The 26,635-nt window shown below is 42.5% G+C and overlaps 1 protein-coding gene across 8 annotated transcripts in view; it reads left to right on the top strand.

Annotated features, from left to right (window-relative positions):
• The window catches only part of RREB1 (ras responsive element binding protein 1), a 122,317-nt gene that overhangs the window by 42,874 nt on the left and 52,808 nt on the right, over positions 1-26,635 (top strand). For 6 of the 8 annotated variants that reach the window (XM_054633081.2, XM_054633070.2, XM_054633038.2 and 3 more), the window contains 4 exons: positions 13,912-14,031; positions 15,371-15,573; positions 19,938-20,027; positions 21,348-21,511. In XM_054633081.2, coding sequence (XP_054489056.2) covers positions 13,912-14,031; positions 15,371-15,573; positions 19,938-20,027; positions 21,348-21,511 — 577 coding nt within the window. Of the gene's footprint in view, positions 1-2,302; positions 2,676-13,911; positions 14,032-15,370; positions 15,574-19,937; positions 20,028-21,347; positions 21,512-26,635 lie in introns of all 8 variants that reach the window. The other 2 variants (XM_054633046.2, XM_054633054.2) reach the window with 1 other exon arrangement.

The raw sequence follows: 26,635 nt of genomic DNA, 5'->3' as shown, positions 1-26,635 counted from the left end.
AGATTTAACATGGGTAGGACTGTGATATGCGTAGGTGCCTCACCACAAGCCCCACAGCAGGCAGGAGCTTCCCAGACATTTTTTTTGGGAGCAAGGCATGTAATGGTGGGTCTGCTGCTGACTTGGGGTCTCATTCTAAAATTCAATCAGCATTCAGCCATGTATAGCCTTTCCAGGACCCACTTTCTGCAGCTCATCCTTGGTTAGGAACTATTTCAACAATGAGGAAGAGAATTTAATTGAATGAGATTGCTAGTTCAAATCTTCTAATCAGTATTTACTGTATTCCTCCCCTCCGTCCCTCCTCCTTTTTTCCTGCATCACAGCACTAGTGTCTTGGGAAAGAACTAGCTTCAGAGCATTTGTTACCAATTTAGCATCAAGTACGTGCTCAAATTTGGGATTTCTGAGATCTGTGTGTGCCATATGTAGGCAAAATGTAGTACTTGCAAGTTCCAGTAGAAGGGAATAAACACAAATTTGCAGTTCTGCAGATAGTGTTTCTTTAATCTAATGAGACTTACATTTGTGCAGCCTTTTTGTTTTGGTAAGACGGTTAACCGTCCTCCCTGGGGTGCCTAATTGCTTATCATGAACTAATCAGTCCCCTGGGTATATGAGGGGATGAAACACTGCCAAGATAGAGCCTGTGACTTCCCCAGAGGTGTGATAACCCTCCCAATTACCCCACCCTTCAGGGAGCTTGCTTACTGCTGTTTTAAAGACCTTGTTACATCAGAAATTGTCCATGTTTGGAGATTTTAGGAAGTTTAAAGGGGTGTATTTACTGAGACTCTTTTGAACCTGTAAGCTCTCATATTTTTTTATGTCAAATTTATATTGAATATTGTTTCAAGTTTGGTGTGAAAACACTGAACATGTTTCTGCTTATGAAAGTGCCTACCTTCATAGCCCCCATGGCATGCCAGACCCTAAGAGATAAGGAAAGGGCCAATTTCTGTCTTCAGCTCTTACTAGATAGGGATGGCAAAATCTTCTAGCTTCAGAAACCCCATTTTGAAGTTCACACGAAGAAATGAATGAAACAAATCTGGTGGTAACTCTTTTCTAATTTTTGGTAGAATGATAGTTGCATGTTACTATGTGTGAAATGAGTGGGTAGATTCGGAAAAGTTTTTACCTTACTGTAAAAAAATAATTCATTTAACTAGTGGTTTTGCTTGCATTCTCCTTTCAGTTTCCTGTTTTAACTCATTCATAATATATAATACATGCTTGTCTGCTGTACAGGTTGAGGTAGCTACTGATTGCCTGAATTCTTCTCTTGTATCTTTTTGTATTGAATGGTTGAGTTCCATGAGACATATAAAACTTACTGCAAAGAAGTGGAAGTGGAAAACAGCTCCTGCTATTTAGCATCTGAGTGAAAATATGAGTTCTCGTGTTGAGGTTTCTTTGTCCTTTACTTTTGCTCTGAATGAACACGATTTTTGTGTGAAATTTGGAGGATTGAATCTCTCAGTTGGGTAGAAATAACAGTTTGTTCCTTGAAAGAGTTATAACATAATCAATTAATAATATATCAGGGTTTTTTTTAATTTTGCGGTTCTTTTAAAATACTTAAGGTTTTTTTCACTTCTGGTTGTATATTCTAAGTGACCTTAGCAAGATCGATGTAAATAAAAATATTGTTATAGTGTATATTGGCTTAAAACTTTAAAGGAAGGCAGTTTCATACTTAGAATTAAAAGAAGGTGGCTGTGTGGGGGTGTATGTTTATATGCCTCAGAAAATGTAAATGTGGAAGCATCACTCCTCAAAAGAAGTGTGATTTTCAGTATCATAGGTCTGATGATGATATTTCAATGTTGCTTTGCTATATGTGCATATTTGAAAGTGATTAGTCAAGTTTCCACTGGCAGACTCTTGCTGTCCTCCTGCAGAAATTGGGGTAGGTGAACAGGCCACTTGATCACTTTTGTTGCTGTTGGTTCATTTTTCTCTGTTTGCAACTACTACTTTATCCAGAATTGGATTGAACCTGTACATAGTTCATACTAGTTTGTTTCAGGCTAATGCTTTTGTTAAATATTTATCAATAGAGTCAGAAGAAGGAAATTAATTTCCCTTTTCATATGTGAATTGTTTCAAGAATTGTCTGTATCATCTGTTTCATGGAAAAGTGTGAAGCACTAGCAGTAGAATTGGATTTTTGGAAGGAGAGGGTGGTTTTGTACTAGCAGCAGACGTTTTTGGTTCGAGGAATAGCAACTTGAAACTTCACTTACTGAAGAAACCTGTTCACAATTTTGTCTGTTCTTTTTTTTTTTTTTTTCCCCAGCGTTCCTGAAATAAACTTCCTGCAATTCTTTGCAGTGTGCAGGTGTCCAGACTCCCCTTTACTCATGGTCGCCTGTGAAACCCGTCAGGCAACTGAAGGCTGTACCTAAAATTCTGCTGGCAGTGCAGCACACTGCAGGGGCCTTGATATAGTTACGGTGGACACCTTGTGCAGCAGCCACAGCTGTAGCATCCCCTCGTAGTCCGAACAACTGAGTATTGCTGTCCAGGAGTCTGCACGTGTGGAGGACTGCCTGGAGTAGAAAAAGGAAAGCTGCAGAGATTGTAAGCTGCTGCTTGATCCGTGTGGCTGTTGTGCCGAGGAACATCAAAACTTTGCTGGATGGATCCGACAGCTCGTTGCAAAGTAGAGGGTCAGTCCTGCTGCTTATTTGCAGTTATTAACCTTAGTGGATTTTAATTTTTTTTTTTATTTCCTTTGGTTTTATGTTTTTCTCTGTATGCCTAAGAGGATTGTGGCCTTGCAACCAGAATGCTCATGTTCAGGAAACTTAAGGCTGTTCCTACTGAAGGGCTTTGAAGATCAGCAGGCATTTCCTCCAGGGTTTACAGCATTGTTGGAGGAAACATTCCTTGCAGAAGTCTTCAGGCCTATCCGCCCGACTTTGGTCATTTCTTACCTCACCAGCACGTGGATTATGCTGTTTGCAGACTGTCTAAGCTGCACGATGACCTTCATGGATTCCTCATGAGCTTTTACAAGGCCAGGCCAGTGTACTTTGTGAAATCCTTTAGAAATGCCTGCTAGGCTTTTAAAGTCCCAGAGCATAGACTATAGTACAAGGAACTCAGAAGGTCAGCAGCTGGATATGGTTGTGGATGAAGGGGGATTTGTGTGTGTGTGTGTATGCAGTTCTTGTTTTGAAAACACATATTTTTTCAGGTCAGATAGAGATATATTGTTCCTGAGAAGGCTTCTTGTACTCTCTGATAAAGCTGAGTGACTTCTGAATGCCATGAGAAATTGATGAACAAGATCCCTGTGCCCTTTCTTTGCATGTGTGTTGCACATTTATTTTGATGAACAGATGCTGTTTCGTTTTGTCAGTGTGCTGGAAGCACCTCCCACAGGTTACTTGCACTGCATCTACTTCAAAATAGAAAGAAAACTCATACTGAAGAGTACCACTGGCAAGTAGCTCTGCTGTTTAAAATTTTTTAAGTGGCTTCCCTGTGTGAATCTCAGCTTGGAGAGTCTTGCCAGCACTATCTATTGTTGTAATTAATTTACCTAACTAAACCAAGAAAGAAACCTTTTATTTCAGAATTTAGAGCTCTGTAAACAAGCCCAAAGGCTACTGGCCAGTGGGTGTAAGCCACTGGGTGTGCTCACAAAACCTGTGGCACCTTGTTCATAGGTGGTGGGAGAGAGCTATTTTTCTGAAGGCTGGATTTCTCCCTCACCTGGACGGAGCAATAAACGTCAGTCTGAGTGATCTTTGGTGTTTTAGCATCTGTGGCAAATACATATCTAGAATAACCCCCTGTAAAATTAAAACCGCTAGTTTGTATCTTTTAATTCTGGCTCACAGTATCAGGACAATGTCAGCTGATGGTTGTCTGTGCTTAATATCACATGGAGATTATGTAGCTGGTTTATATCTGTTCCTGGTCCTTAGCACACTGTAGGAGTTGGTTGGCTTGAGATCTGCTTGTGCCTCTTATGGTGGGGGGCAGATGTTGGCTTTGGCTTGTGGGCCTGCAGAGTCTGCTTGGCGTGAAGATACAATCTCAGAAGGAGTGCTACCAGTTATCTTGCTCATGAAAAGCTGGGTAGGCCCTTGGGATATTGCAGCTGGAGGCTGACATTACAAGTGCCTCCTAGCATGGGTGGGAGAGGGAGGGCTGTACAGCATGCTTCTGAGTCTCTTTGCTCCAGCATCTCTCTCTCTCTCCTCCCTGTGGGCTGTGCTTTCCCTCTGAAAAGCTCAAGCTAAAACTCCCTAATTTAAAAATGTATTTCAGGGGAAGAGGGTAGGGATATGATTTGTGTTTCTGAACTTTTAAAATTATCTTGGTTATAGATTGTTGTTCTTGTTGTTTGGAGGATGTGATAGGAGGAATAGTTTCTGTGCTGACCAGAAACAGAATACAGGAAGATATGATGTTAACAAGGTGGGGGAGAAAAGGAGGTGTTTGTTTAGAAAAAGCCTAGTCACTAAAGCCTGTGGGGCAGAGGAACCCTGCTGATAACACAGATGAAACGGTCTGCCTCTTTCCTAACTTTAGAGGAGTGGAGCTTTGTAATAAATGGCTGCCATGTGGCAGCTGTCTGCCAGCTTCGTGAGCCTGGCAGTAGTTAATCCTGTCAGCAAGTCATGCTCCCTGGAAAAGAGCAGTGAGAAGAGCTTCAAACTCTTGAATCATTCTATCTTCAAAATATTTGCATGTTAAGTCTGCTTAAAACAAATTTGGTAATTTGATGTAGGTTTCCATCTTTAAGTAACATTAAAGTGCAGCTGTGTTGGCTTTTAAATAAAATGTTAGAAACATGCTGAGATATTGCAATTTTTTTCTCTCTTTAAAAAAGTCATTTTAGTTTTAGAAGGTATATTTTCCGGAGTACAAAATGTACTGCGTAGAGAAGGGACACTGTGTTGCTATCCCTGTATGTTAAAAAATTACAGGTTGAGCATTTGAGATCATGGTTATCCTGAAAAGCTTGAGGCTTTAAAATTAATCTGTTCATTTCAGTTTGCTTTTTGTATTTTGCTGAGCATGTAATGTTTTTGTCCTTTTTCCAAAAATCAAAAAACTAGAACTTTGGCATTAAAAATTTGAGATTTTGTGCAGTAATGTAGCACCATCAGATTTTACAGGCTCATGATAAAATCTTAGTGGTTGACAACACTACCACCAGGAAATGGGTTTAAATCCCTGTAATTTCTACTTTTTCTTTTCTCATTTTGCTGCGTTATCTTGTGAAGCATAAAATGTTTTGGCAAGCTACCTGGTACAGTGCTCCAAGCAGAGTGTGCGCTGGCATCTCCTGCAAAGACAGTGTGGTTGGGCTGCAAAGGATGAGTTGGGAGCTCTGCAATAAGCAAACTGATGCTCTCCCCCTTGGGCTTGCCTGTGTTTGCTAGCATATGGATGCAGTTAGAGTGGTGAAACACCATGTGGGACATAGCTACTCCAAGAGGAGTTTTTTCCTGGTCTCTAGCTTATCCTATTTTCAGAATGATTTTTGTAAAGTTGCCTGTGCATTCAGTTCCTCTGTGAAACTCTTCACATACTCATCTTGGAGGAAGAGAATTGCAACCAGAGCAGCGCACAAGAAGCAGGGCACTAGCACAGAAGATTTTCTGTGTCTTCCTCAGTGTGATTCATCCTGCCTCTGTAATCCCTGCTGAACCCGTCCTGCACACACACGCAGCTCTGGCTACATGTGAAGAGAGCAAGTGTGAGGGGGTGAAATGTTTGCTTGTTTCTCCCTCCCGAGATTTGCTTTAAACCTTCACCTTGAGTGCTGGCTCCGAAGCTGCCCTTGGCTGAGCTGCTGGCCATCAGGGTGAGGGACAGAGATGGGGACAGGGACAGGCCCTCCCTCCCTCCCTCCCTCCCGGCCTCCCCAACAGCTGCAGGCACCAATTGCCAGGGAGCAGCCCGGCCGCATGGTTTCGTGGCTGTCTTCCTCTCGTTACTAATGTGCCTGCTTGTTTCTGTGATGCTGTGCAGAGGAACAACCAGACGGATTGTCTCCTCTTGGGGTGGGTGCCCAGGCATCTGCACAGCCAGTTGGTATGGCACAGGAGCCCCTGTTTTTTCAGTGACACCAGGGGCTATTGATGGCAGGCTGGGGCTGTGCTGCTGCTGCTGCACAGATGCTTGCTCTTGGCCCACCTTAAAAGGACAAGATATCCCGTGGTTTAGACTGGCCATATATTGTTGGGGATGTCAGCATCTCCGTCACAGCTACCCAGCTGAGCCCAGTCCCTCCTCGCCCGCCGTGCGTGCCTGCAGCCTCTCCTCAGTCAAAGAGAGGGGTGCTGTAATTCGGAGTAATTGAAGGGGGGGGGGGGGTCCTCTTTTCTTCTCTGTTACTCAGAAGTGTTTTCTATCTGACTCTCCCTAGTGCAGTGCATCTAGCTCACCTATTGGGCTCTCCGACAAGTATCTCATTTCCTCAGCACAGTCTTGCTTAGGCACACAGGTGATGGGACATTAACCTATAGCTCCCCCCACATCCTCTCCAGGATTTTAGGTCAAGTGGGTTTGTCAAGGTAGCGTGAAAAGGAAGAAATCCCCCAAGCAACAAACATAAAAAGCTACATTTTGATTGTTTCCTCATTTTGCAATCCCCTCTTCCTTGTCTGAGATGGCAGCAGCAGCAGGCGATGAGGTTTTGTCTCCCAGGGCTATGCTTCCCTAGGATTGCTCCCCTCAGACAGGTGCATCTCTCTTTCCTCGGCCTGTTGGGTATGGGCACAGGCACGGTGGGGTTGCCCCCTCATCCTTGCTTCAGCTTCCCCCTGCCCTTCTGCTCTCTTGACTCGCCCTGGGCTCCTTCAGGATGTGTGGGCAGTGGTTTTGGCAGGCAGTGTGATGCCACTTGCCTGACCTGTCCTGCCTTTGCAGGATACTTCCATCCCGCCTTCAGGGCCTTGCTCCAGTCTCTGGCTCTGCTCTGGAGTCCCACCCTCTCCCACACCATCTTCCAAGGCTGTCCCCTTGGCTAGTGGGATGCAAGCCAGCCCTGGCCCAAGTGAAAGATGCAGCAGCCGGACTAGGGAAGACTGGTAGTGTGGGGAGAGACCCCAGGCCGTGTCCCAAGGAGTGTTGCCCTGCTACAGCCAGTGCCAGCTCAGGGGAGACTCAAAGGGACTTTCTCGTGTCGCCACTTCAGCTAAGGCAAATAAACTGGAGTTAAAGCCAAGAAACACATTGACTTCCTGGAACTCTGCGAGCCGTCCGCACAGCTGTCCCCACTCCCTGAACACATGCAAAGCAGAGCTTATAAGGACAGACAGTATTGCTTTTGTGTCCTTCCTCAGCCAGTGGGGAGGGCGCAGGGGAGGGGATGTGCTGGGTAAAGCCCAAGGCCTGTCTTGTTCCGTGTTCCCCCTACGTTGCCGTGATTCCCAGTGCTTGGGGGAAGCCAGACTCCCTTCCCACTGGCCTCCTCACAGCTGTGCAGGCAGGCAAGGATGAGGATGGAGGAGTGTTTGCAGTTGTCAACATGGGAAGGAATGGATGGATGTCTGCTTAGAGCCACTTGTTTTACTCTCCTGTTGCCCTGACTTTTTTTGTTGCCTAAATGTGGGGTTCATGGTCCCAGGTTTGTTAAGCTGTCTTCAAATCTCAGTATCCTTTTTGCTTGAGCAAACTCTTCAAAGCTAGCTGCAGTTTTGTGACAAAGGCTTCCTGGAGGGTCAGGTACTCACCAACAAGCTGATACAAACAGCAGAAATGAGGAGCAGCTCACAGATACGTCTTTGGTCAGGGGAAAGAGCGCTAAGATATTAGAAAAGTCTCAAAATTCATCAGCAGCTGCTGATCCTAAGTGCAGCCGTAGGTTATTGCAGTTCTTGCAGTGCTGTGTGTTCTGTGTGGCACTCTTGTCCCCAAAGAGAGCAGTGCTGGTCAGGAACTCAGTGCAAGCTCAGATCAGACTCTATGAGGTGATTACCAAGTGTGCTGGTCTTTCCTGTTGGGAGCCAGGGGGCCTTCAGGTTTCGCTTTCGCTTCACTCTTGGTGCAGGAGCAGCTTTTGCCTGAGTTCTCTTTTCTAGCCTAGCACGACCACAGGCTCCTGTGTGAGGGCTGTTCCCACAGCACACAGCACTTGCAAAAGGTGCAGACGTGGCTCCCCTCTTCAAGTTAGCAAATGGAGCACAGGGCCAAGAGGATGGGCATGAATTCATTTTGTATTAAAGCTGCCCAGTAGCTGTGTGCATTGCTGTAAACCAGTTGGACTGTAAAGGTGAATTTTACCCAGGAACCCCTGCTTTGCTAGTATAGTGTCTCATTGTTATATTAGTACAACTTCCTTGTTTCCAGTGTATTGCACCGATGTAATGCCAGAGTATCGTGGTGATTCAGTGCTGTTCACTAAAGGCATTACCTAAGTTCAAAATCTGCTAGGATTTTGGAGAGAAGCTTCTGGTCATCTGAGCCAAAGTCCTGAGGAGCATTACTAGTCCATAAGTCACCAAAAAGGGATTTTCAAAAGCTACATAAAAACTGAACGCACGCATATATCCCATTGTGCTTGCAAGGAAATAAAGCAGGAGGAGTAAATATGTTTGAATATTTAAAATTTAGCCTAACTGTTAGGTGTTATAGCAACAGCATGCAAAATAGTCTGGAAATAGTCTGGGATCATCTTGTTCTTGTTTAGCGCTTCTTCCCCTGTCCCGCTCCCACCAGAAGATTGTCCAGAACTCAGTTTTAAGGCATGTCCATGAGCATGTGGTTCACTTGTTTATTCCATGTCTGAGTGTATCTGTCTGTATACAAGTTAGACATATGGATGTTGTAGACTCACATGGTTATTTCAAGAGGCAAAGTATTGTACCTGCACTAACACAGGTAAAATGATTGTTTCACTTATAGCTCAGAGTTTATAGAAAGAGTCTGTCTTCTTTGATGCTCAGAGAGTTCCCTTCAATAGATGTTACTCCTTTTGGTTGTTGGTTTTGTGTTTGGTTTTGGTTTTTTTTTTGTAGAGGAAAATGTTACTTACAGGAGCAAGTTCAAAAGCTTTGGGGTAGCATTCTTAGTTTTTACTGTTAAGTGAAAGAGCAGCCCCCAGATATTCTGGTGCTACTCTCTTTCTTTCTGTGCTTGTCTTCCTTTTCCCATGGGCTGCCCTGTAGTGGTGCTCCAGCAGTGGTGACGGTGAGGTGACACTCCCAGTGTAATTTTCTAGTGCTGGGGTGCAGAGTCAGCACCAGCACTTCAGTAGCAAGGGCAGAGTTGGTATTAAAAAAGGTCAGTTGGGAAAACTTTGTTCATTTGGTTTTCCTTTGCCTTGAGGCAGTGCTTTGAATAGTGTTAGCTCTTTTTTCTTCCCACACGATGCCTTTTCACCCTTTTTCCTTCCTGCCAGCTTTGACAGAAAGTTATGTTCAAAAGGTAGTGCGGGTGATAGCGCGCATCACTTTTGGGGTGGGAGCGACCATTTGTGCTTGGGAGCGTTTGTGCTCTGGGAGTAAAATCCTCTCCTCTGTGTAGAAGCTTAGTAGGAGACCAGTGCATCAGAAGCAGTTTGGAGTGCAGTGTAGCGATTCTTAGGTATTATAATCTCAAGGGTAAACAGTAAACTTTGTTTATTCAAATGCGATATCTCTCTTTGAAGTTCTGTTCTTGTCCAAATTTGTATACTAGCAGGTCTGGCCTTCATTTAAATGATCCTTGGGTTTTTTTCATGCCACTTAGAACAAAAAACAGTGGGAAAGCCTTGACTAAGCTAATAGTGTTGCTAAGATGGAAATGATGAAGAAGGCTCAGGATTCCTGTTTGGACCTCATGGGAAAAAGTAGTTTGAAATGCATGGTGGGGGGGGCTGCACGTTGCTAAACCTGTCATTTCTTTTCCCTGTTTCTTCTCCCCCACTGTGTTCTTTACGAAATACTACAGTATGTTTAATGAAACCAATAAAACTATTTGGCCAAGAGTGTTAATCTTTCCCTGGCCCAATTAGTGTATGGCTTCTACTTTTAACATTAATGTGGATTTTTTTCGGAAGGCAGAACAATAAGCAGCTTTGTGCTGTGTGTACCAGGTTTTCCCCCTTCTTGCCTGTATTGTGCGTTTCTTCCTATCTATTCCAAAGGGAGAGCTCATGTGCAAAGACAGTGGAGCAATCTGGAACAGAGACTTGTACCAGCTCCCTGGGGCCAGGACGTGCTGCTCTGCTTGTGTAGCTGCCTCTCAGTTGCAAGTCAAGTGACTGTGACTCTGAAGACTCATCATTTTTTCTCCTTTCTTCTTCCTTCTCCTGTGGCCTGTGTTCTCCTTTTGGCTTCATCCATGATGCTCTTCACCAGAAGGCGAGACAGCTGTAGCTATTTAGAGTTGTCTTAAAACAAACAAACAAACAAAAAACCCCAAATAAATAGACATAAGCAAAGTGGGGGGAGTAACTGTTGATCGGTTCAGCTTTAACATACAGTGGAGTCACACTTTATCCCAAAGGAGGAAATAGGTCTAGCAAGTGTCTTCCTGTACAGACTGAATGGGAAGCAACAAGGTGCTGGATTTTTTTTTTTGTAAACTCTGCTTTTGCAGTTTCTCTGCCATTAGCTGGCTGTGCGGGGCATCAGGGGCGAACCACTGTCAGAAGCAGGAGCTATAGGCCCCTCAGAGCTCTCTGTGGGATGGAAGTTGCCCCAGTTTCAAGTTGTCAGCAACCTCATCAAGTGGAAGGAACACATTTCTGCAGAAAAGACAGAGGTCTCTTGGTGTGGCCGTGCAGAGAGGGCTGCATTGTCTTGTTTGGTCCTGTCCCCCCTACCATTTGTCAGCACTCTTGCTTAGTCACTTGCTCTCTGCTTTTCCTCCTTTTCACACAGGATGAATGTGACACTGGGGGGTTTCTTCAAAGTAGAAGATGACTTGAATGCTTGTGACCACTTCCCTGTTTCCTAGAGGCTTTGGTCCGATGTCGAATGTAACCTGAGGCTGCACTGTTTCTCAGCTTATTTCCTGTTTATCCTTTTTCCTGGAGGTCTTTGTTTTCTTTTGGGGAGAGGGAGGAAGGAGGCTCTGTCAGCACAACCTCTACGCCGGGGCATTTGGTGTGAGCTGGGAGGGTTTACAGTCCTGAAGGCAGTATGGCATAGGGCATCTGTGCTGGTTGCTGCCTGTCTGATTCCCTGAGCTTCATAGGTGCTGTAGAAGAAAATCCCAACACTTCCCCATCCTCAGTGATGCAGTTTTTTAAAGAGGAAAAAAAAAACAAAACGAAAAACCAACCAGCCCAAAGAAAAAAAAAAAACAAACCAACAACAAACAACAAAAACCAACCAAAAAACAACCAAAAACAAGGCTGCAAGAGAAATCTCTCAGTATGTTCCTGCCTGAAGGCACTCTGCCACGGGTTTTCCCACAGGAAGGAGTGATTTGGCCCAGCGTTCTTATTGTTTCTATATCCTATTGCAAATAGAAAGTTATGCTTCTGAAATTGGTGTGTGCTGCTCATGCAGTTGTCTTTGTTTTGGTGGTGCATTTTTGTTTCATGCAAGAGAATGGAAAATACATAGGTAAATAAAAGCATGCAGCAGCAGTTCAGTTGTGATCTCTAGACTGCTTTCAAAATTGGAAATTTTTAATATGCAGAAAATGGTTTTAAGGACAAGATCTCTGACTAAATATATTCCTTGCCTTTGGAGGAAAATATTTGGATTCAGAAAAGAAAAATAACTGTTGGCTCATGGAAACTATAAAAGGCTGTAATAGTATAATACATAGTTTTCCTTGTGAAAAAAAACAGAGAGCAAGGTAGCAGGTTTGTATGAAACAGTAGGTAGGGTTTTTTACTGTGCATATATGCCTGCCTGTTCCACAGGCTCTCTCTGGAAAGTGCATTTCCCATTTTCCATGTTGCTAAAAGCAACACTAGGAATTCTGGCTGTAGTTCTCTGGGAAGCAACTAAGCTGTCTTTAAGTTACCTTGGCAAACACAGGAGTCTTCACAGTTACACAATAGATTTTCTTCCAGGATGTATCAGTGGTGACATTAATGTGCTTAGGTATTGAATGAAAGAGGAATGAATATGTGTATTTTGGAAGGAATTGTGTATTTTGTTTATTTAGGGGTTTTGTAAGGACTAAAGCACTTACTTTTTGTAACAGAAATACTTCAAAATAGTTCAAACTGGTCCTTATTTTTGGTAGTGCTAAGTAGAGGGAGCAAGCAGTTTTACATTTAGGCCAGTCTTGAAAATAATTCTGTTGCTTATTTTATTCAAAAGTAAGTCAGCTACCACATAAGTGATTGAAATAAGACGGGGGCAGGGGGGAAAGAAATAATTATGTTGCTCTTGAATGAGATGGACCTTTTTTAAAAACAAACAAAATAACAGTAAAGTTACAACAGTTAAAGCAAAGCCAAACAAATAAATGGCTCCCATAATTACTAGAGGAAACACAGAAGGATGGGTGCTTGGCCTCAATTTGGAGCAAGAAATCCCTGTGTCACAGGGATCACTAGTATTTTCTTAACAGAAAAGTACAAAAATAATTAGGGAGAAGTTATTTTGAGTTGTTCAGGTTAGTCTGTTTTTCTGGTTTTGAAAGTGCAGATGGAAGGCAGTGTTTGTTAAGAGGTTGATGTTTTCCTGAGCCTTGCACTACCTGGGCTTAGTCAGGTCCCAGGTTTTGTCTCTAGGCTGCATCTGTGTGCCGCTCCTTAGAAGGTTGGCAGCTAAATGTAGGAAGGTTGAATCCACTGCTGTGTCTGGCATGGTGTGAAATGAGGAACCACTTGGCACAAGGTGGGCCCTTTCTTTTTGCCTGCCTGTTCTTGGGCACTCCAAATTGTTGACAGTTGGGGTAACACAGTCATTGATTGTTTTCAAATGCTGTTCAAACAGCATTTGAAAATGTGTTGCATGGCTGATTTTCATGTTATCCTTGAGAATGTCATTTTTTTTAAAAGGAAGAAACCCTCTTAACTGTGGTTTGAAGGCAATTGTCTCTGTTCCCTTGATAAAAGGAAAACCTGTATTGAGCTTACTGGTTGTGATTTGTAAATCTGAGATGATGAAATGTCCACGGTGTGTTTGTTTTCATAATGAAATAAACATTTTGCTTTTAAGGTTATAAAGGTGTATTTCTCTGTTAAAAACCTATCAGTAGTTTTCCATTTTACAAATAACCTTTTCCAGAGGCTATAGCCATGAGTGCTGTGGGCAGACAACTGTTTCTCATGTGTTGATCATTCCCCATCACTTCTAAAAATGATGTTTAACTGCCCTGTCATTCTCCAGAGAGAACAGGCACCCTTCCTTAAACCCCAATGATAGCATGATAAGTTTGTGGTTTCAGAAAGGGGTGTGGAAGAATTCTCTTGGTACATACAATGGTTACTTACATCTTCAACTTGTGTGGGAACCTTGGGCAGTGGATGTGAGGAATGTGCCAAATGGTCCCAGAAACCTCTGTAGTAATTTTACCACTGCTAGAAGGAAGAAGGTGGCCACCATGAATTCATGTACTGGAGTAAATGGTAGTCATCCAAGGAGAGAGAAGGGGAGCAGTGCATGTATGAAATTGAATCACCTAAATTCTCTAGGTGCAGAATAATCTTCCAGTTTCTCAATTAAATGTCACAACTGTCAGTGACATGCTAGCTTGCTCCCTCTTCCTCCATTTTTTGCTGCCTTAATGCTGCAGACTAAGCTGGTGGGTGTTTCTTTATTTGCCCAGGTTTTGCCCCTGGTGGAAGCAGCAGCATCTCCCAGCTCAGTGCCAGGGCACTCATGAGAGTGGGTGCTTGGCTGCACTGGTACTGCTGGAGTGCTTCTGTCATCAGACCTATCTGATAGTCAGGGGAGCCCTCAAAACAAAGGGCAGTAGTCTTACTTTCCTAAAATGGCTTCCATAAAAGCTTACTCTCTTTCTCTTTTCTTCTCCCTCATGTAGTGCTAGAGGGTGCTGCTGAAGAAGAGGCTGAAGAGCCAGACGCAACTGTACATACTACACTAAGTGAGGAGACCAGCAACCCTGAAGAGAGCCACAGTCAATCAGGGGAGAAAGATGAAGGTAATTGGTTCAACTAGCTCTGTGACTCTATAAATTAGAGCATTGATTAAGAATGTAGAAACATTTCTCACCCATCCATACACCTTGTTGTGTGAAGAGTATAAGATATATTGAACAGAAGCACTGGTGCATACATTTCTTTTCCCATCCCTAACTTTTATCTGTCTGAAAAGTATAAAATAGGTTGAACAGAAGCATGGGCACATAAATTCTCAGCTACCACTGCAGGCTTCCAAACAAAGATTTTCTTGGCTCACAGTAACTTGGCACCACATAACTTAGCCTCAAAAAACCACCTGTTTATAATCCTCAAACTTATGTTCCAAAGACAGTATTATGCAGAGATCAAGTGTTCACAGATAAACGTGTTCCTCCTTGTTCACCCTCACATACTCTTCTGTTGCAGTGCCTTTCTCACAACATCTTAAGATTCTGTGCTTTCCACCAGCAGTGACAGAGCAGTAGACTTGCAGGGTCTTCCTGTTTCTTAGGGAAACTTCTTGTAGGGAAAAGGAGTGTTTAATTTGAAAGCCTCTTCCATTTCAAACCTGTAAAGAAGAAAATAGAAGGCCTTTCCTGTGTGTTTGACATGTCTGTTTGTTAAGAAACCAGAGATTCTATTTTAGGTGTATTAGAGATAGAAGCATCCCTGCTGCTTACAGCATGTGATGGAGAAGTTTGAACCTCGACAGCTTTAGCTGTGACATTAGTCATGTATGTAACACATATTCTCCATGGACTACTATGGCTTGGCATACCAAAATCACATATGTGCCATCTGTGGCAGTAAAGAGGCAATATGGGGGATACAAGGTTTTGTTTTGGTTGGTTTTTTGCTACTTTAGCTTATTCTGTATACAGAGCTGGTTTAAACCATGCTTAAAAGGGAACCCAGTACCCTACACTGTGTTACTAATGCCTTAATTGTGCAGTCCTGTTTAAAACACATACCTGCTTGAATGATTGCTGCTTGCCAGAGTGTGCATTCATCAGTACTGCTCTACTAGTTCATGGTGATCACAAGGTACCACAAATAATACCATTTCACAGCAAGAGAGTATAAAGTAAATCACTCTATAAGCTCCATATTGAATTAAGGTTGAAAACGAAGAAAATGGGAATGTCCTTTGAGAAAAATGTACACTTTGTCCTATGCATTCCAATATGAGAATCTTGTCCTGCTACAAGAACTCCACTTACTATGGCCTGTTGCCTGTGCTCCATGATGATCCAGCAGAGTGTGATGTGAGTTACAGGCAGCTGAAAATACTGTGGGTTGTTTGGGTTTTTTTTAAGATAGCCTAGGAACTCCTATGTGTGTTTTTGTTTTTAATTCCAGAGAAGCAGCTGGAAAGCTTAAACAGCTATAAGGTATCACCAAGTTCCCCAAACAGTTTGGACGGAGCAGACTTGTCCTCCATTGACGCCATGATGTCAGCAGTGATGAATGTGGGGAAGATTGCTGAAAACGGTGGGAATTCTCAAAATGTCAAATCCCCCTCAAAGTCTCCTGCACCAAATCGGATTGGCAGGAGGAACCAGGTACATAAACCCAAATGCAGGGAGGGCAAAGGGGAGACAAGCAGCTGCCTGGAAAGTGATAAGATGTAATTTATGTTTCTTTGACTGTTTGTCTTTTTCCCCCTCAGCAGTTGTTTCTTGCCCCTGCCATTGTTCCTCTCTGTATGTTTTCTGGTATCTCTCCAGACCATAACTTAGAAAACTGGGAATGAGAAGGGTCCACATGCTTGGACTGACACATAAAAAATATTTGAGCATAAGCTCCAATGCCATGCAATGTTGAGCTGGTCTAGCAGATGCCCCTAGCAGCAGCAAAGTCACCTAAGAATTGCCATTTTGTCCTGCTGCATCCTTTCTTCAGGTTTCAAGTAATTTATGGTTAAAGATGGTTCTGAAACAAAATATTCATCAGGATGCTCAGTTCATATGTGTAGTGTAAGGTGCCCTTAACTTCCTTGTTAATAAAAGCCTGAAGAGCTAGTGCAGAATGCCTTGTATGAATTTTGCAGAGTAAATATATGTAGCTTTTATCGGGTTTTTTCCATTTACCCGTTGATGGCACCAGGTGGTAGCAATATTGATCTAAATAGTGAAAGGAGAGAGTCGTATCAGTTAAGCTGTAGTTATTTATATCCATGTTTTTCTCCTGCTGAGCCAAGCTCCACCAAAGAAGGTGCTGTAGAATATCAAAAAAAAAACCCCAAATCCCTATGGGGATTTGACTTTAGAGCTTGAGGTGAAGCACACAGACTTTGTAAACGAATCAAGATGTAACAGGGACCAGAAAGGTTGAGAGGCGTGACTCATGTGATGTTCCTATAGTAGTTTATTAATAGCTTGCTGAGTAGCTGCCCAGTTGACAGACTTATGACTTGTCTTGGATTTTTTAGCATGAAAGGAGTTAAAAGCCATTAGCTGTAGATGCACATCCTTGAATGAAGAATGGGCAGTATACAGACAGCTGTGTTTGTGGGATTCTATTGATTAGCACCTGGCTCTGAGGTGTATTTACAATGTTCTCACTTAGGGGCTGCTCTGGTTCCTTGATTTCATCATGTGAAGTGAGGCACTGGAGTCCAGACCAGTCTCAGGGCAGTGCTGTTACACAGCTGTCCACCAGTACACCATGTGGTCTGGCTTCAGGGAAGTTTATTAGTGTTGGTGACCTTTATTCCACCTGGTATTTCGGTGGGCATCGAATCAAAGGAAGCTCTAGAGTAAATGTGACAGGATTAAGAGGGATTTTTACAGCATAAAAATAAACAAATACATCGAAAACATAGTAAATTGCCTATTTGTCTTTAGGCTGAAAGATTGTTAAAGCCAGAGGGGCAAATGGCTACATTACTGAGAAAATAGAAGTGAGATGTGAAATACTAAGCGGGTATCAATCTTGTTAGCAGGCTCTAATACAGCAAATTTCCACTTCCAGCTAGCAGAATGAAAGCACTGAATTGTTTTAGTATGTAGCAATGCAGGGACCTCAGATTCTGGTCAGAATATGCCCCTTATTATAATTTCAAGGATAATAACAGCTGATTTTCTGGGTCTGACTGCTGTTTCCCACGAGTTGGCAGTGAAACATTTTGCCCTGAACCTTTGTCCCAAAGTCTATGGTTCTCTTTATAATGCTGACTTTATCTTGGCTGCCGTCTACCCATAGTCTAAAAAGCATGTTCTCACATCAACCTGCATATATGTTAACTTCTCATTTGCTTTGCTCTTGATGAAAATAAAAAAACGTAACAGAGGTGTTTTTTGGGCTGGAGAAAAACAGACAGACTTAAAGCACAGCTCCAAAAGCATTTGCCATCAGTTGAATGCAGAGCAGTTGTGCCAGATTGACTTACTAAAGGGAGAGTAGCTGACAAATGAGCTGCTAATTTTATCTTTCAGTTCAAGAACTGTGTTTTCACCAACTTGGCTCTGGTGGGGTAGCTGAATGCTGTGTTTTAAATTGGTGAATGGGGGTACTCTTACAGTAGGGATGCTAATGTTTTTTGGCCTGGATTGGGTTAGTCAACGGATTTGCTTGAGCTGTGTTACGGTATGCAGCTTGTAGCCTGTCTGACCACTGGAGAAAGTTTGGGTTTTGGTTAATAATAAACCCCAGATTCAATACTAATCAGCTCTGGCTGAGCTATAGTGTGTTTCTGATCTTTGCTTCAAGGTGAACTAGTAATTACTCTGTCTTCTGTTAATTTGCTGATTTGAAGAGAAGGCAGTCTGGAAAGTAGGCTTTGAAATCATCAAGTGCATCATGTAGAACTGCAGCACTCGTTTAAAGAGGAGGGGGACAAAAAACCAGAAGGGGGTTGATAATTTTTCAGAAATAGCCTGGGGATTAAGCATCATCTAAACTGTCAGCACGTGTGCAGGGATTTTCCTCACGGCACAGTGTGTTTGTGCTCTGTCTTGAGCCAGCTTTTAACAGGATGCAGTATAATTGGAGCTGAACATTACTCCACGGTCGGGTTGCATGTAGTAAAATTAAAGTTGTATTAGTAGGATGGAATAAATGTTTGTGAATGACACGTTTGTATATAAAAAATTGGGGGAGGGGCACTGAGATAATGCATTTTAATTTTCTTTAAGTGTTTAGACTTCATAATGGCAGCCTTTCTTGCTTTCTTCATAATGTTTTGCAAGTGCTAGTACATTAGACCTTGGCCTGTATGTGTGGCCTACAGTGATTACCTTTGGGATGTAGAGGTTGGAAAAACATGTACAAGCAAAAGAATGGGGAGGAGTGGGAGAACCTAATCCTTTCATTTTAGAAACAAAGTCTCAAGACTTGTTTTCTTCAGAACAAATGGTAACAGCTCTTCATCCATGTCCACAGGTCACAGAAGTTATTGCAAAATTATTATGGCCCTGTTTTTGAAAACAAAACATAATAGGGGTACTCTCTAGAATGGTTCCCCAAATCATGCAGGAGGGAATATTGCTCTTAATGAGACATAAAAAAGAACTTTCTCTAACTCTGTGTCAGCATCTCACCGTCCTAATGTGGCAGTGAATTTGTCACAGAGACTTGGGTTAGTCATTCACAATGTTCTTTGTGAGTGCTTGTGTCTGACAGCCTGGAAATGGTTGCTTCTGAGTTGATGACTTTGGAATATCACTGGGGAAAGAGAATTGTGTGGAGAGAGGAAATGCATAGACACACTCATATCCATCAGCTTGCAGCTAAAGAAGGGCTGAGAATGGGTTCTGTTTTTTGCTTGTTTTCAAGCTTTTACTAATAATACTTAAGACAACTGCAAAGAACTTCAATGAAAATGTCACTTGGCATAAAAATTATGCTTTCCCACTGGTCATGCAGAGATGGTTTTTGTACTGTCTTGTCACTAGAGGTGTGCATCATTCTAATTGAAAACTGAGGTTTAATTTTGAGTGCCAAATCATCTTCCTTTTAATATACAGGCGTTGGTGCATAAGCCATGCCTGGCTTCTGGTGAGGTTGTGAAAATGCCCTTTACATCATCCAGTAGCCATCCTTGTGGACAAATTGAGGCAAACAGCTTTGGTTCCTGCAAGTGTGTCATTTCATCCTTGGCTGGAAGAGTGGTGGCTTTGCTCCGTGTCTCAAGGGCATACTTAAATCAGGTTTAGCTCTCCGGGTCGGCTTCCTTGTTTGTACTGTGGCTTGACCATCAACTCCTGATTCTCACCTGGGCAGAGAATGATGGGGTTCATAATGGGTTTTTTTGGAGTCACGTACACTCCTGCATTGTCACCTCTTTCTTGCTATGATCTCATCAGATCTTGCGAGCTTCAGAAGGGTGGGGCCTGGCTGGTGTGCCTGGATGGGATGCTTCCAGCAGAAACACAGGATGCTGAAGGAAATGGTGCTGATGATTCAGTAAATGCCACTCTTCCTTCTGAGTCAGCCATGGAGAACATGCAGCTCCTACAAAAGGGCACCAAGATAGTGCTTTGCCATCAAGATGAGGTGGAAAATCTGAAGTTCTGACAACTTGTGCTATTAAAAATCTTCGGGAAAAATAATGATGTTTGCCCATGTATTCTGATGATGTTCCAGGAATTATTTTCTAGTCAGCTAAATTCCTTCTGGCAGTTCGAGCTCCTTGCAATTGCCTTCACTTCCTGTCCTAAATTACTACTGCTGAGTATCTGTGTGCTGTTAAAACAGCTGCTGTACTTCTGTGATAGTTAAAATGGCCCCTGTTTATAAATTCAGAAGTTTCTGAAACTTGCTTGAGGGATCTATCACTTGATAAATGTATAAATGTGAGTTATTCTTTTAGCAGTGGCCTTTTGCACTTGGGATGGATTATGTTTTTCCATCTTCATCACTTACAGGTTTCTAGTCCTTTTACATTGATATTCCTTCTGATTATTTTGTTCTCTTTTGTCCACAGGAAACAAAAGAAGAGAAGTCTTCCTATACCTGTCCTCTGTGTGAAAAGATTTGCACTACACAGCACCAGCTAACTATGCACATTCGTCAGGTATGCAGATACCAGCTCTTGGTTTCTTACTTTTATTAAGAGTGTTTCCTTTGCCAGGTTGCATTTTGCAGTGGTGTAAAACAGTTCCATATGCAAACCAATGAAATGCTTCCATTGTTTCACTTTTATTTTAGCCTTCTCTTGCATTTTCTTCAAAAAGCACACCCCACAAACCTAACCCTGAGGTGGGTAATTTTCCTCCCTTCCTTGCCTGGCATTCCACCCCCCCTCCCCCCAGTGGCTCAAACAAGGATGTGTGTCCTGTTCTGCATTGCTTAAGGTGTCCCAAGGATCCGGAAAACCACTTCCATCATGAGGCCTAAGTCCTGTTTTATTATCCTGTTTGAGTACAGATCTTTTTACTGGTCATGCAAATTAAGAAGCAGGAAGACATAATTTTTAAATCAACTCAGTGTAGAAGAGACTCTCAGTCTTGAGAGGCTTTTTTTTTTCTTTTTTTTTACTGGATAGTGCACTTTTTTGTCATCTACAGGCCTGTTCTTGCTCCTCCTGAAATATATGCATACTTAATAAGGAGGTTTGCCCTTTTCTCTAGCAGAAGGTTCTGCTTTGGATGCTAAGGTGTGGTTGATGACTGGCTTCACTAGATACTTATTACTTCAGTTTTTCCTCCTGTACTGCAACTGTTACTTAATTTTTTTTTTCTTAACTCTCCTGGTGTTTTTTGGGGATATTTTTGTATGTGAAGAAATCTTCAAGTCTCTGAATGCAAGTGAGAAAGAGTGGTACATACAGCACTGTAGCTATGGCCATAACTTGACCTTGTAATGCATTTTCACGACCATAGAAGTCTGCATGTACACTCAGAAGCAGTTTAGTTTTGTTGTCTTGCTATGCAGTAAGTTAAAAATTAATATCTTTAAAGAGAATTTATTTTTAAGTGTCTGTCTTCTGCTGTGAAGTTCATAATTCCATCCTCTTTCCTTACCACTCATATGGCTCCAAACCACTGCACAGCTTAAAGTATCCCAAGGTACCATTTGTCTGATGGGTTGTTGCTGAGTTCCTCTGTATCTTCTTTTGCTGCAGACCCAGCAGAAATGCTGCATTGCAGGCTGTATGAAACAGCTACTTGTGCTGGTGCATTAAGGGGTTAAAGATGAGGGGGGAGGAGGGGGGCTGTAGTTGAGGGAGGAGGGCTGGGGAGGAGAGGTATCTACAGGGCACACCCTCATTTAAGGTGTTGTGCCAAGTAGCTCTTTAGAGCTGCTTAATTTAAGATGTTTATAGTTCTTGCTGATATTTTACTGGCACTCCAGAAGGGGCATTCAATGAAAAAAAAATCATTGCTTTCTCCAGCATAACACTGACACTGGAGGGACAGACCATTCCTGCAGCATCTGTGGAAAGTCTCTGAGCTCAGCGAGCTCCCTTGATCGCCACATGCTGGTGCACTCAGGTGAAAGGCCTTATAAATGTTCAGTATGTGGACAGTCCTTCACCACCAATGGAAACATGCACAGGTGAGTGCTGATCGCGTCCCAGGAGTTTGGAAAGGATTACAGCACAGGGGGCTGTTTTGTTTCCTTGGAGGGACTAGCAAAGACACTTGGGCAGGAAACGTGGAGTATCTGGGACCTACAAATGTGGTATAACACACACTACAGCTACTAGGATGCTTAAGTAGTGGGAGGAAATCAGAATTGAGTAGTGGGAGGAAATCAGACTTGAGAAAAATGTTCTAGCTTTCTTTAAGTATTATTAAGAGTTGTTACAGCTTTTTTTTTTTTTTTTAGTAATAGTAGTAGTATGACAAATGGATAGTATGACAAATGGATTTTTCTCAGGGGATAAAAATATATAGCCCAGCTATATAGTAACTTCTAATTCTGTAGCTTCAGAGTCATGGATTCAAGTGGTTGTAGTGGAACATCTGCGGTTTTGTTGGCGTTATGTACTTAAGTATCCAAGTGCCACCAAGAAGATGCCTCTTTGGTATTTTTATCTTGTTTCTAAGTACATAGATCAATATTTGTTTGCACTACATACAACTTATTTCACTATAGATCTGGCAAATTCTCTGCAGTCCAAATTTCCAAATGTAGTTTCCTTTGTAGGGATGTAGCAATATGTACAGTTGTTAACTGGGGAAACAAAATGTTAAAGTACATGGATTTTCCTTCCCCTCCCTCATCCCTTGATTCAGTATTCATTTATTTGCATGGGTGGAACATCTCAGAACTGATTAAGACTTCATGTATTCCCACATAGCTTTAGTCCCCATTTCAAAGAGTTTACAACCTATAAAGAAATAGTAAGACAGGTGGGGAAAAGAATATTGCTTACAAGCAAAAGGGCAGGAGTGACGGTTACAGACTGTTTCTGTGTGGAAAGGAAGTCTTGTTTTCCTGGTTATTACTAATAATTTTCCAAGCAGTGTGTTATAGGTAAAATGAAAAGGTGATTTTGATGACAGTAGGAAAGATAACATAGTCCTGCACAATAGGAGCAATACCTACTTGCGGCATTACCTTCTCTGTATAGTTTTACTCCTGTTAAACACTTGGGTGAAAAGAGAGGGAATGCAGTTTTGTGATTCCATATTTATTTAATTTACAGTTGATTGGAACTGGGGAGAGTTAGCAAGATAGATAAAAAATGAGAAGGGGAGAAGACAAAGAGATACTGGCCTTGGGCACTGAATAAATCACACATCTGACTCATCTGACCAGAGGTGTTGTGAGCCATGTTTGCCAGGTCGGGTCATTACTCTGCATGACGTGGGGGAGGCAGGGCCATGCTGAGTTGCAACTGATGCCACTGTCAGTATCCAAGGGTGACTTCCAGTGGTGGAACTCTGGGATGGTCAGATATTTGTGTCTGGGTGGCTTGCTGAAGGACTGCTTGTGTGGTTTATTTGAGTTTTTGCTCACTAGGCATCTCTTATGCTCTTCTAGAAGCAGGAAAGGGAGGCTTCACCTGAAACTTGACTCCAGGTCTATAAGAAATTGATGTAGTCACCTTTGCTTATACAGGTTTCCCCATATAGAAATTCTTAGCATGCTTTTGTAGCAAATTTATAGCCAGAATTGCCAGACTCAGTGACTTGCCCAAAAGAAGTAGAAATCAGTACCTTCTGATGAGAAAATAGTTTGGTTTTAATTTTTTCTCTTAACAAGATGATGCCTGAAATTAGCAGCATGGCGTGTTGTATTTACTGACCCCACTAAGAAGGGCCTAAGTTCATGAAAGGAAAATCTTGATATGAAAAGTCTTTTTTTCTGATGGGTACCCGTTGGTTCTGTTAAGCTCCTTCTTGTGCAGGGCTGCCCTGCAGCAGCAGAATGCTGTTCCTGAGCTTGGTATCTCTGCAACGAGTGACCCCCGACCCATGACAAGCAAAATCCTGAGCACACTGAAACATGCTGGTTCTGCTGAAGGAGAGTAGTGTTTGGCAGACTGTGCCTTCTGGTCTTTTTCAGTGAATAACCTTTTCTTGTTGCTGTAACTGACTGTAATACTGGATCTTGTTGCTGAAGGAAGGCATGAATGTGCAAGTAGGCAGATGAGGATAAATGCGAAGTGAAATCGTGAAATCAAATTTTTTTACCTGATGCCATGACATACTCACAAGGAAGACATTCATTTTGCCCACCAGTACCTCCTTCTGAAACAGGTATTTCTGGTCTAAGATGGTGTGAAGTAAATTTCTTTTTCAGGCATCTCAAACTTAGCTGTAGCATCATGTCCAGTAGACTGTCAGGGCTGTGGCTGAATCCATCTCACATCTCATTCAAAACTGCTTCTGCCTCAGGGTTCTAGAGCAAGGACCTGTTTGCCAGGTCCTGCCTCATGTGTAACTCCTGCAGGCCACCTCTTTGGTGGTGACATGTCTGTTCTTCTGTACCAGCTAGATGATACTACAACTCCATCTTTCTCCTCTTTTGTGTGCAGTTCTTTTATTGTTCTCTATTTTTGTGCTACAGTATCTAAGTAGTGACATGTATATATCCAAACCAGCAAAAAAAAAAAACAAGAAAAAAATTTCTCATGTGCCCCTGGTAGCCAGCAAGGTGGTATCCCTGGACCATTGCACAGCATGGGGTCAGAGAGAGGAGTTACAGGTTCAGCAGAAACTTGTGATGTGCTGGTAAAGAATCAGTGTAACTTGTGAAGGTCCTGCAGGAGTTTCCCAGGATTTACTGCACTTACACCAAATACGCTTATTTTATAGGAGATGAGCAAGGGAGAAGTTGGTCCGTTGGTATCTGAATGGTGAGAAAAATGTGTAGGCTTATGCCATGTCCATCCTCTCTTTTCTTTTTCCCCCTGCCATGTGCTGGCTCTTATTTAGTTGCCCATACTATTTTAAAATCCAGACTTTTAAAAGACCTTTTAGGGGAAAACATTCAATGGAATGGTTTTGTCCAGGGAAATTCTGTGCCATGGGAATACTTACTGCTGCTGTTCCATCACAGAATGAAATTTCTGATCTGTCTTTCAACCTCAAAGCAGCCACATCATTAGGCATTCAGCTCAGTAGAGGAGGGAAGGAGACAAGTTTTGGTTGCTTTTTTGGGTTAGAAAATTATTACCAATGCTGTTACACTCTCAAGTGTTGACCATCTCCATCAAAAGTATTTTTTCACCACCTTCACTTTACCAAGGGAGAAAAAAAACCTCCAGAGCTCTTACTTGATGCTCTTTTGCATTACAGTAAAACTACTGTGCAACAGATGAACTTTTGTGGTGTGAGTGAGAATGCTGTTTCCTGCACATCTCTTCCTTGAGTTACTGTAGCTGTGCTAGGGTGTTGCATGTACTCTTCACTTGTGAAATCGATGCTGGCCTTCCTGACTCCCACAATACGTGCAACACTTCATTTGTAAATGAGTCATAGCCTCTCATATGAAGTCCAATTTCTTTTTGTTGTACTCTTTGGCTCCTCATCAACAAGTTAAGTTGAATGGGCACAGCAGACTGGGGTGGAGTGGGAAGGTTCTCTTGTGCAATACTAATAAGAAAAAGAGGTTAAAACCTGCTTCCCTTTCTGACCAGTGTGACTCTTGGCCAGGATTTTCAACAGGGAACCTTGAGCCCTGGGTATCTCAGAAAACTCTCTTACTGGCTGCCAGAATGTTCAAGAGTGACCTGAGCCTTCTATGGGGACAGTCACATTTGGAGAGAGCAAAGGTCTTTGAAGAATGCTCAATGTCCAGAACAAAAAACTGTTCATTCTTCCTGATGTGCTGTCAGACTGTCTGCTGCCATATCAGTGCTGCTCCTACTGTTTGTGGAGGGTTGGTGCCATCTGATACAACAGCTGGAAGATCTGTTAGTGCCTGGTATCAGCATCAGGAATTACTCTGGAGAAGAAGACTTGGAGATGATGCTGAGTTTTTTAGAGTTTTGTTTTTGACCAGTATTGGAAAGAGCAAATCTTCTTGGAAATAGCAAGCCTCGTAGAATCAGGAGCTGATTAGAGATTTGGGAGCATTATTTTCTTGGGGCTTTTTAAGAATCTGGAGGAAAGAGTTAGATCATGGTAGTTTTGAGTTCATCATTCCTGTAACTGGCTGTGTGATGATCAATACATAAGAAAATCTGCAATTTAGGATATGCCTTATCCTCACCCTTCTTTGCTAGAGAGACAGACCCTGTGGCTTTCTCTCAGTCACAGTGAGTTAAAGTTGAATACTCATATCTCCATCAGGAACAAAGACTATATGGGAGGGGAAGGGGGTGTATAAAGAGTTTCTGTAGCTGTAGAAGAGCTGGGGATTTCCAGTGTACTGTCTCCACTCAAAAGACTGCAACTACTAAAGATTTTCCAAAGGTTTTCCATCTGTACTGTCATAGTAACTCCCTAGGGAGTTTATCTGTGAATAATGCCAACTCTGAGGAGCCCTTTTGCGTCTAGACTCTGACACCAAATAGGAGATTTCAGTCTGTTATTCCATCTCTACCACTGCTTCTCCCCAAAATGCAGACAGAGGAGTTAGGCTGCTGCTGTGGTTGTAGTGGTGGTGTGTGAGCATAAGGAAAGGACCTTGAAGTAGAGAAAAAAAATTTCCTTGACTTACTGTGTTGCATTCAAATAGAATGTGCATCAGCCTTCAGTGGGAAGGGTGATGCCTCCGCTTTGCTCCAAAAGTGTTTCCTTTGGGGGTAGGATACTTTGCCAGCAGTTCCTTTTCCATTTCTGTGACTAAGGATAGTCCGTGCCTATCACTTTAAAGTCATATTTTCCTCCCTGCCAAAGACATGCTCTCCATGCAAGTAGAAAATGTTAATGGGGTATAAATGCCAAAAGGGAGGCGAGAAATGACCTTCCTGCCAGTTTCCAGTGGGAAGCTATTAAAGGCTCTGTGGCAAGTCTGACAAGAGTAAAGGGATAACACATGTGTTTGAGCCACAGCTTCCCCAGTTTGGTAAATGAAGGAGCATTGTCCATGGCTGGTTTTCTCCAGACTGTCCGTATAAGTCTAGTAATGCAAACTAACTGAAGTGTCTCATTTGAAACTAAAATGTAGAAAGTATCTACTACCTCCTTTCTTGTCTTCCATTCCTTGCCCCATATGTGACAAAAATATTTAGTATGGCTTTTTATTTACATCCTGCTTAGGTACTTGTGGGCTGTTTATGTA

The sequence above is a fragment of the Agelaius phoeniceus genome, chromosome 1, assembly GCF_051311805.1.
Source record: "Agelaius phoeniceus isolate bAgePho1 chromosome 1, bAgePho1.hap1, whole genome shotgun sequence".
Lineage (NCBI taxonomy): Eukaryota > Metazoa > Chordata > Aves > Passeriformes > Icteridae > Agelaius > Agelaius phoeniceus.
Note: the sequence above shows the minus strand (reverse complement) of the source record. Positions and strands in the feature narration are given on the sequence as shown.